At 43.8% G+C, this 11,019-nt stretch overlaps 1 protein-coding gene across 4 annotated transcripts; it reads left to right on the forward strand.

The window, feature by feature from the left end:
* Positions 1 to 1,329: 1,329 nt before the first annotated feature.
* LOC116221788 (keratin-associated protein 5-1-like) lies at positions 1,330 to 9,157 on the forward strand. 4 transcript variants are annotated; one of them, XR_004164267.2, is made up of 5 exons: positions 1,330 to 1,698; positions 3,704 to 3,921; positions 5,012 to 5,191; positions 8,422 to 8,688; positions 8,854 to 9,157. XR_004164267.2 is itself a non-coding variant. In XM_031573053.2 (4 exons), exons 2-4 carry the CDS (start codon positions 3,717 to 3,719, stop codon positions 8,883 to 8,885), a joined length of 504 nt encoding a protein of 167 aa, XP_031428913.1. In that variant the 5' UTR covers positions 1,361 to 1,698; positions 3,704 to 3,716; the 3' UTR covers positions 8,886 to 9,157. The 4 variants fall into 4 exon arrangements, 2 of the variants coding, with proteins under 2 accessions (XP_031428913.1, XP_031428938.1); XM_031573053.2 differs by lacking the exon at positions 5,012 to 5,191 and having other exon boundaries at positions 1,361 to 1,698; XM_031573078.2 differs by lacking the exons at positions 3,704 to 3,921; positions 5,012 to 5,191 and having other exon boundaries at positions 1,361 to 1,698.
* The last annotated feature ends 1,862 nt before the right edge of the window (positions 9,158 to 11,019 follow it).

Below are 11,019 nucleotides of genomic sequence, written 5' to 3' on the forward strand. Positions count from 1 at the left end.
CACACACACACGCAGGCCTGAGGTCGCCGTGAATTCTTGCTCTGCTTTTTTCCCATCCCGGGACGTCCTTCTTCCAGGACCCCCCAGGAGCAGTGGGCAGCTTCTCAGCGCCCGGGGACCAGGTGAACCATCCATCTCGGTCAGGGACGGACAGGATTGTTCTGTTCTTTTTGCATGTTTTTATGTTGGGGTTCTTAGTGGAGGAAACCCCTTGTGAACACTGGGAGAACATGCAAACTCCACACAGAAAGGCCCGGGAGATAGCCCAGCTGAGCACTGAAGGTCTGGAGAGGACCTGCCCCCCAGAGCCAACAGCGCCCCATGCAGGAATCGAAACCATGACCTTCTTGCTGTGAGGCGGCAGTGCAAGCACCTGAGCCACCGTGCTTTTTTTTCTTTTTTTTTTTAACAACAGAGAGAGCGTTAATTGTTGTCTTTGTTGCAAGAGAACAAAGAGAGTAGGTCTTCACCGGTTGACGGTAGTAGGGAGAGATGGTCCTCAGGCAATGCCGGAGGAGAGAGAGAGGTGTGCCGGGCAATGCCAGCGGGGAAAGAGGGGGAGTGAGAACGAGGCTGTGCGCAAGAGAGATGGTATGTACGTGAATGTAATAGTGCGTGAGACTTCTCATTAGCCATCAACGAACTACTAACAGAGATTAACCGTACGTCCAGACACAGCATATGACCAGGCGGAATTTGCGTCGCTCTCATTGGGATTGAATGGGAGGTGGAATTGTTTGGGCGGCATGAGGAAGAATCCGCCTCTTATCTGCAGGCGATTCCAAGTTGGCGATTCTTTAACTTTATGCAAATGAGAACCACCCGAGATCCAATCAGTTCGGCGTGTGTGTGATTTGGAAGCCTAGGTTGTTCAGAAGGGCGGGAGTAATAAAAACAAATGAAAAAAGAGGGCGGAGTCTGTTACTGGGAAATATTTTATGTGAATAAAGGTGTCTACACGACTTTTTATATGTCTACATCGACTCGGTTTGTTATTTATATGCTACACGAATATTGTGGGTCTTAACTGAAGCTCTCGACTATTATTGTTAGCTTGCTGCTAACACTTTAACCGAAGATCCATTAGAACACATAGTAGCTAGCTGCTAATAAGTTACATATAATGTTTAATTGATTGTTGTTTACTTTGCACATGAGCATATTTGGGGCAAATAACTCACACTGTATGTAATATGAAGCACTGACCCGTTTTCTACTACCAGTACACATCCTAACCTGCTAGCTAATGTCAGCACTTGAACCATTGTAGAACCACACACACACCCTTTAAAAAAAGGAGATACGTAATTATTGCACAATGACACAAAAGTGATGATTTATCGATAATTAGCGCTGCACTGCAACTTGCTACTTGACAGCCAAACTGATTTTTGTGACCACGCCCCCGAGGCGGAATTTCACCTGGCGAATTCCACCTGGTCATATGCTGTGTGTGAACGAACAGTGAGCACGTTTAGCGTGAGCAGCTAACCAAAAGCCTGCTAGCTAACGCTGCAACCGGAGCAAACCAATACAAAGCACGAAATCGCGGATACATGCAACAGAACGAGCGATCATATCCTCCTAAACTGCAGTGTAACACGCCATCAAGACGACATCTCAGCTACGACTTCCTTCATCTACGGACACTCTCCAAAAGACTTGGGCATTTAGCTTTCCTTGCTATTCACAACCTGGGTAAGAATAGGACTGTTTACTTTTGCCATTGTTCATGTATTTGATCTGTTTTGTTCACCGAACATAACTGTTGATATATATTTTCATGGTTATTTGGTAGTTGGCTTCGCCACAGCTTCTAGTTAGGATTGCTCCTCAGAGACATAGGGTCTTGCATGCATCACTAACCATTTCCCTCTTCTAACGTGGCATCGTAATCGCACGTACATTGGCCACACACACGAAGGGAACACTCGAACTTCGCGCTGCACATAGGCTCGTCCTTCTTCACATCACATGTATGTTCGCGAACATGCACACATATGCACGCGGAACTGCGGTGATCGAAAAAGGGAACACACACTTTCTGCCGCTCTTTAAAGCGCACGACCGAGCCCACAAGCTCTCTATTTTGACCACTGTGGAGGACACTACTCTTTGTGTGGCGTGTGGAATTCTTGTTGCCCTCCATAAATGAAGCCTGAGGCTCAGTGACGTGCAGTGAAGTTCCTGGCTGGTGAGGCACTGCCTCTTTCAGAGTCAGATTTACAAATACATAAACCCAATAGAGTATCTTAAATCACCATTCAATTGGCAGCTTGCACATTGACTACTGGTTGCTTTTCATATCAGCATTCTTTACACAGGTATAGGTAAGGTACATACAGTTGGCAGCTGCTAGTTTGTGATGAACTCATGTTAATATATGTGAATATGCACTCATGAATATGAACTCGTAAATATGAACTTTTTCATACGAAGTTGCACAAGCACCCTGAGGGTTTCTACTCTTTCCCATTATAATTTTAGTTAAATCAAGTAGACTATAACATCAGCTAGGTAACCAGCTATCAATTCATGTAAATTGAACTCTTCCAATTAAATCGTTTAAGGTTATTACGTTTCCTTAGCTAGCGAATTAGCTAGCGTAGCAACTGGATAACCATAGCAACCAGGTAATACAACTTTAGCTGCAAGTTAAGTTTAATTTCTCAAAATCAGCTCACCAATAATAAGCAGTCTTTGGTTCAAAGTGATCACTACCACTTGTGTGATGCTAAATGGCTTCACATAGACATTAAACAATCCTAAGAGAAATAATGGGAAATCAACTGAGCTGCCGCTGTATCGTAACGGCACCTATTAACGCCCGAAACCTATTAACACCCTGAGGGCCGAAACACACCAAACGCGTTTTTAAAAACGGGACGCTAGCAAATGCATTGTTTCCTATGGTACGGCGCGCCTTGCGTGTGCGCCTTTTCTCCGCCACGCGTTGCGTCTTTCTAGCGTTTTTTAGATGCGCTTCAAAGTTGAACTATTCTCAACTTTCCAGCGCAAGGTGCGGAGGCGCACCGCTCATCAATGTCCCACTCGGCCCAGGCAGGTTGCGCACGCAGCTCCGCTTCCTAGGCGCCGGGCAAAACAGCCTGGTGATTCTGCGAATGTTTTGCCCGCCGCACTTTGTCAAGGCGTTTTTGAAGCGTCTGCCGTTTTAAAAACGTTTTTGGTGTGTTTCGGCCCTCACGCGGGTACATGTTACCTCCGCTGCGCGTCAGGGTGCTGTTCGCCCCGTCGGGATTTATTTTTGGATATTGACCTCCGGACAATACATTATCCCTTACTTGATTTCTGTATCATCTCAGATCAACAAGACTAAATATGTTCTACGCATGCGCTAAACCCAGTTTGTGAGGGATTGCGCAATCTGAGGTGAGGCTCGTTTTTTTTTTTTTTTTACTTTCTCTGCCTCCCCTGACCGCATGTCCCTGCTGAGGCTGGTTTGCTGTGATCATGCTTGGCTACTGGGTATGAGAGCTTCAACAGCAGTAAGTGTATGGGCATGCATGGGTGGGTGTGCCTACGTTTTTGTCTGCCTTCAAATGATACATTATTCCAATTCAATTTTAGGTTTGATTATTTTTTACAAATATTATATGATTTGTTCTTCATATCTGTATGTGGTCGTACACATATACGAAATAGATATGTGTGTGTGTGTGTGTGTGTGTGTGTGTGTGTGTAGGCTAGTCATAGGGATGGTGTGGTGTAAAGCCTGTGGAAACAGCGTGGGTGTGTGTGTGGACCGCTGCTGTGACATCTGCTGCCAGGGCTGTGTGAGCTGCTGTGGTTGCCTGTGCCCCCGTGACTGTCTCTACACATTCTGTGCCATGTATTACCGCCTTGCCCACTACTGTTCTGTCGGTCAGAAACCAGAGCCGGCCTATGCCATGCCTGGATCACGTAAGTTTGTTTACTTCCCTCTTTCTATCTGTAACAGTCAGGGTCCTTATCTCTTATTCTCTGTTCTGCCACGTAGATCATTCTGTGCTCACTCTCTCCTTTACATAACTGGTACTGCCTTATTCTCAGGTATCTTAAGCTTGTTATGTGTCATGTTTCATACAGAGAAATGCCTCAGTGTGGGAAAAGAGGTCTAGATGACACTTTAGCCAAGTAGATGAAGACACAGCGGAGACAGAAGAAAAGGACTGTCCCCAATGGCAGTCCTCCTCACCAGAATTTTTCATCACCATTCACCTCTGTCTGTATTGATTGGGTCACCATTTGCTTTTGAGTAGATTGTAAAGAATTCTGTGCTTATTATTTTGTGATCGTTAAATAATGCCAACTCAAAAATGATCTTCTGTAATATTAGGCCATTCTCTCTCTCTCTCCCCCCCCCCCCCCCTTGAAAAACCTCCAATTTTTTTGATCATGTATACCCATACCTATACTCTTTGCTCCATAACAAAAGTTAACAAATGATGGCAATTTCAATAAAGGCCCTGCCAGGCAAATTCATCCACTTACTCTGTCTACAGTGCACTACAAAAATTCAGCTTTTAAAAACAAGAAAAAAAGTAATAAAATGGGGGATATATTACTTAAAATAAGCAAAATGATCTGACAACAGAACAGGAAAATTTGGCTTACCAAGATTTAAAAAAGAAATATACCTTAAAACTAAGGTACAAATTACACCTACAATGTATAGAGTAGTATGAGACACCAAATCCTCCAGAGACACCCCTCCCGCTCCCACTGCTCTGAACCCCCCACATCAGCACCCATCCCTCCTGCAGCCACCCACCAATTACACCCCCCCCCTGTTCCCCACTCTGCTGACAGATGTGATGGAGAGATGTTTGGCTCTGGAACACAACCCCCAGGGGCGGCAGGGCTAAAATACGAGCGTCTTGGCGGCGTGTTGCCAATCCAAATGAAATGCTAGAGTGGCTGGTTACGCCGTGTGCCCACCTCGCCGCCGTATTTCACCCGGCACTGCCAAGCTCGCGCTGACAGCCCCACTAAATCTCACGCTGTTTTACAGTATAAACTGTTATTCATCGCCTGTGCTGCTGAGCAGCTCCCAGATGGAGTGCAGGGACACAGACACAGAACCAGCGCTGACCAGCACCAGCAGGCCTCCTCCATCAGCTCAGCCCACCACTTCATCCATTCAGACTCAGCCTCCATCTCCTCTGATGAACCTCTCATGCTACACTTTAATGTATGTATACATATATAGTTGATTCCTTTTTTGCCCTTTCAGTTTTTTTTGTTCCAGCACATACTGCTGTTGTCATATCATGATGACTGTCCTCTGAATCAAACCAAGCGGGTCATCATATCTCTCATATTTGTTTGTTATTTTGCACCCCTCTGCCTGGATGTGCGTGCGTGCACAAGCAGACGGTATATATTTGTAAGAATGCTTTCAAAGGAGACAGAGAGACCGAAAAGGGAGAGTGAGAGTGAGAACCGGAAAAAGGGAGAAAGATAAAGAGAGAGTGCAGAGAGGTGATAAAGTAATTATCAGCTCATAAACCTATTGCCTCAGCATTAAGGCCTCGGCATTCCAGGAAAAAGTCGAGCATTTTATTAGCTCAGTAACGCTTATCGCCCACAATAAATTACTGTCAGGGGCTCTACCCACAGTCTCAGCAACTTCAACTATTGCATGAAATGAGGACATCCACAAAGCTAAGCATTTGGAATTAATCATGCTTGGAAGAACTCTGAAAATCCCAGGACGTTTTTTACCCTCCTCCCTCTGCGGCTGGACAGAGCTCGTCTGAACTGCGTGGTCACAGGCACACTGTATATCTGCCCCCTGTGCTTCCTCTGAGTGTGCTTGAATGTACAGGAGAGAAGCTACAGTAGTGTGTGTGTGTGTGTGTGTGTGTGTGTGTTTGGTGCTGAAAAATGAACGTTGCCCTTGGGCGTAGCGCTGCCTACTTAGCGCATGAATAATGTGGCGACCAACAGCGCTGATTTATTCCACTGTAAACGCGCCTCCCCACTACGGGCGGAGGAAAGGAGAGGGCTACGACCTGCTCAGCAAGCCTATCACAGGTGAGGGCCGCTCGGGCTAGCTGGCCAGGGCCTGTCGCCTGCCCTCCATCATCCGCCGCCTGTGCCCATATCTCACTGCCATGTCATGTCATTCATTACTGGCTGCCCCAGGGCCAACAATAGCACACTCCAGCCTTTTATTACTGCCACTACCCGATTGGAACAGTCAAGGTCAGACCTGCCTCACAGTCGTTCACCTGTCAGTCCTATGATGTGTCTGCGGTCAGCAAGACCTCAGTGTGTGTGTGTGTGTGTGTGTATATGTGTGTGAGTGTGTATATATGTGAGTGTGTATATTTGTGTGTGTTTGTGTTAGTGTATTACAGTGGTCCTGAAACAATGTAAACCTTGCACATTTATTCTTGCCAAAATGATAGAACCAGCACCGTGAGAAACACAAAACACAGACATTTCTGTTAATTAATTTTCTTGTTTTTACTGAAGAAGGCAATTATGCTTGATCAAAGTTGCTCAGTCAATGTGTGTGTGTGTGTGTGTGTGTGTGTGTCTGTGTGTGTGTGTGTGTGTGTGTGTAAGGGCAGTCAAAGTGTTGGAAAACAACATACCGGAGAGTATAAACAGAATTCATGTTCATGTTCAAATATTGTGAAACAAAAACAATTTATCCTAGTACATTAAATGATGGCATTACCCACAACATTATCAAGCACCTTTCAGGCCAATTGTTTAGATCTACCTCAACACGTATTCCATGCATATGTTAGATTTGGGCGTTTTTCATATACTTTCAACTCATATGAGTTCCTCCCCCACAAGAATGTGTCACATTCTCGCTACCTTCATTAACACACAAATGGTCAGAAAGACCCTTCCTGTCTGCTGACATTCACACCTTTTCATATATAGGTAGCCCAGCATACACACAACCAGACCACAGACACACCCATTATGCTAAGTTGTGTATTCTATTGACTATAACTGAAATGTAATTTGTATACTGAGTGTGTTGTGTTGAAGAAAGGATGCCGTAGAGACACCAACCGCTACGACCGGTGAGAGAACGGAGCAAGGAGAATTGACGAGACATCGCGGCCTGTGGAGTCAAAGGCCAACCAGAAGACAAACTACACTATGGACCATACCTCCTAATCTCTCCTTCTCTCTCTCCATCGTAGCGTGTTGTGTGTGCTCGAGGTCTGGTACATAGAATAAACCGACATCACTATCAGACGGCATTTCATCGAGTTCTTTGCTAGAATCACGCAACCGCAACTAACGTCAGAGCTAACATAGAGGTCTGTTATATAGTATAGCAGTGGTGTTTTCACGGGAAATCTGTTTAGCTTTCCACCCATACCAACGATATTCTTCACATACGTCACAAATCAATACTTTCAGGCCATACGCTGTCCCTTATCTGATGCCCTGAGACGCCATTCTTTCCAAAACAAACCTGACCTGATCTGCTGCCAACATCATATCTATCAAACCGTTTAAACAGTAATCACAATCCGTTCAGGTTGATAGCTGTGCCCTTTGTGCTAACTGACTTTTTGACTCCCTGGCAAATTACCGGAAATCTGTATGTCCATTTTATGGATTCAATCTTTCTCAGAGTGAATTTACCTTAGAGTTTGCGGGAGAACCATTAGCCTGAATTTATCACCTCAAACCGTGACTCAGAATTACCAAACACTAGTTTTCCATGTCGTAACCACACAGACACAGCACCACAAACTCAACTGAAAACAGCCTCATTTGCACGTGCTCCAACGCCCTGCTGCCATCACCCTACTGAGAAACTAGTGGGTGGGATCAGTGGTTGTGATGACTAATAAAACACACAAGGAGAGTAGCATGTGAGGACACGCACTGGAGTGTGGCACAGGACAAACTCCTCCATAAACAAGGCAGCTCTATCAAAGGGCCACCCATCCCTGTCATAATGGCCCTCTGAAGATATAAATGTGCCCTGTTCAGACGAGTGATCAGGCGCCGTTCTATCAAATAATTTATTCTCCACGGGAGGAGGGACAAGGCCCCCGAGGGTAGAGAGACACAGAGAGAGAGAGCTGCTGGTGTTTTACTCATCAGACAGCACAGAACAGCCAGGGCTGCGCAGCCTTGAGTGGAACTCTTTTTGCTCTCCATAAATGAAGCCTGAGGCTGGTTTGCTGTGATCATGCTTGGCCACTGGGTTTGAGCGCTTCAGAAACAGTAAGTGTATGGGCATGCGTGGGGTGGGTGTGCCTATGTTTGAGAGTGCGTTCACGTGTTTGTCTGCCTTCAAAGGATACATTATTCCAATTCAATTGATTCGAAGTTTGATGTTTTTTTTAACAAATGTTATATGATTTGTTCTTCATATCTGTATGTGGTCCACATCTACTAAATAGATATCTGTGTGTATGTTTGTCTATGTAGTCATGGGGATGGTGTGGTGTAAAGCATTAGCACCATGGTCCCAGAACAGTGGAAACGGTCACGAGGCCCCTCCATCCTGCACGTCCTGCAGCATGGGTGTGTGTGTGGACCGCTGCTGTGACATCTGCTGCCAGGGCTGTGTGGGCTGCTTTGGTTGCCTGTGCCCCCGTGACTGTCTCTACACATTCTGTGCCATGATTGCCCGCCTTGCCCACTACTGTTCTGTCGGTCAGAAACCAGAGCCGGCCTATGCCATGCCTGGATCACGTAAGTTTGTTTACTTCTCTCTTTCTATCTGTAACAGTTAGGGTCCTTATCTCTTATTCTCTGTTCTGCCACGTAGATCATTCTGTGCTCACTCTCTCCTTTACACAACTGCCACTGCCTTGTCCTCAGGTGACTTGAGCTTGTTATGTGTCATGTTTCATACAGAGAAATGCTTCAGTGTGGGAGAAGAGGTGTAGATGCCACTTTGGCCAAGTTGACGGAGACACAGCGGAGACAGATGGCCCCAATGGCAGTCCTCCTCACCCAAATGTTCCATCATCTTTCACCTCTGTCTGTATTGATTGGGTCACCATTTGCTTTTGAGTAGATTGTTAAGCATTCTGTGCTTATTATTTTGTGATTGTATTTTTTTTTATCATGTATACCCATACTAGCAATGTTTCTGTGCTCGATAACAAAAGTTAACAAATGATGGCAATTTCAATAAAGGCGCTGCCACGCAAATTCATCCACTTACTCTGTCTACAGTGCACTGCAAAAATTCAGCTTTTAAAAACAAGCAAAAAAGTTAGAAAATGGGGGATATATTACTTAAAATAAGCAAAATGATCTGCCAACAGAACAGGAAAATTTGGCTTACCAAGATTTAAAAAAGAAAACCCAAATATACCTAAACAACTAAAAACAAGTACATTTGTCTTGATTCTGACTTTGACAAAGCAGTTTTGTACTTGTCAGCGGTGATCAAACTAGTTTCAAGCATTAACTTGCTCAGAACCAGTAATAAAATCTCAGTAACAGGTTATAATACCGTATTAAGATAATTAAGAACCGAAACGCTAAAAAAACATAAAAAATGCCTGGTAAGAAGAAATATCTTGGCAGACAAAAAACAAGCATACATATATTGCCTTGATTTAAGATATTTCATCTTACTAAGATTTCAATTTTTGTAGTGTGTGCTGTAGCATTTTCAGACAACACCGTTGCAGTGTTAATTTCGTTGACGAAAACTATGACGAAAAATATTCGTTAACGACCTTTTTCCCGGGACTAAGACGTGACGAAAACGGATCTTTATAAATAAAAACTATGACTAAATCTATTTTAACTTTCGTTGACGAGACGAGACGAGACGAAAATGTTGGTGGTTGACTAAGTCACAATTGTTTTTTTTTCTAAACTTGTATGCACATCATTGGTTGAATGTTGCCCGGTCCTGTATCTATCCCTCCTCCACTCCCTGAGATGCCCCGACATGCAAGTGACGCCCTAACAGACGTTATGATGGCTGAAGTTCAAGCACTCGGTACTGGAAGAAAAATAAGAATAGATATCTGGACAGTCTTTAATTATAACTTGACAGAAAATAAAACACAATGCACCGCAATAACCGGAGAGAAACCTTGTGGCTTCAAAATAGGTGGGAGGAACACAACAAGAGTCACCTGAAAGCGCACAAGACAACCCTGCCATTTATGCCAAGGTAAATGAGCTAGTAACTGTCAATGATAATTAGCTAATGTTAACTAGTTATTAGAATATATTTGCCAACGTTAAGTTAACTTCAAAAGGGCAGTCGAGTTTATATGTTGTGTCAGCTTGTACAACTAGCTAGTCATTTTCGATTGAAACCTCCCGTTTGGCTAGGCAAATGAGTTCCAAAACCTTTAGCTAGCTAACGTTAGCTAACTATGAGGTAGCATAGCTAAGTTATACTAGCTATCGATTGCTAGCTAAGTTATACTAGCTATCGATAACTAGATAGTAAACGCATTGCAGAATGGACTATAGGACAGGCCACGCATGACATTAATCAAGAAAAAATAAATGAATACGTGATTGGTTTACATATCCTTGTCTATTTATGCAATTGTTATTATCATTGGCATTACTTTCAACTCTCAAACTATCTGTCTAGCTAAATATGTTGGTTATCAGATTGCACAGCAATTCATATGGAGGATATGTGGTTGATTTAACTAAGGCCAGGTAGGCATAGTAGTTGTATTGTGTTATCACATCATTTGAATCTTCAAAATCTAGACTTGATATTCTCTTATATTTTAATGATAATACTGTTAATTAAGTATTGCCTTAAAATTATTATTTACGTTGAATTCATTGGAATTCAGCTGTAGGCATATACCAGGAGATCTGTATTTTAGAGACTAATTGCATCCACAGTTTAAGTACTGCAAGCTTGACTATTATGCAGTTGTAGACACAACACAAGGGGTCCCCGGGCCTGAGAAGGGAAGTAAAGGAGTTTAATGTGGCTATAAGATGGACTTTTAAATGTGACTAAAACTAGACTAAAATGTAATGAGACTTTGTCGACTAAAACTAGACTAAAATGTTCTGAGTTTT

This window comes from Clupea harengus, chromosome 1 (genome assembly GCF_900700415.2).
Source record: "Clupea harengus chromosome 1, Ch_v2.0.2, whole genome shotgun sequence".
Lineage (NCBI taxonomy): Eukaryota > Metazoa > Chordata > Actinopteri > Clupeiformes > Clupeidae > Clupea > Clupea harengus.

Excerpts from the sequence above, each read along its gene's own strand:
- LOC116221788 (XM_031573053.2), top strand. The coding sequence starts at position 3,717 with ATGGTGTGGTGTAAAGCCTGTGGAAACAGCGTGGGTGTGTGTGTGGAC. Across the intron at positions 3,922-8,421 it reads CTATGCCATGCCTGGATCAC|TCATGGGGATGGTGTGGTGT; the intron begins GTAAGTTTGTTT and ends TTGTCTATGTAG. Across the intron at positions 8,689-8,853 it reads CTATGCCATGCCTGGATCAC|AGAAATGCTTCAGTGTGGGA; the intron begins GTAAGTTTGTTT and ends TGTTTCATACAG.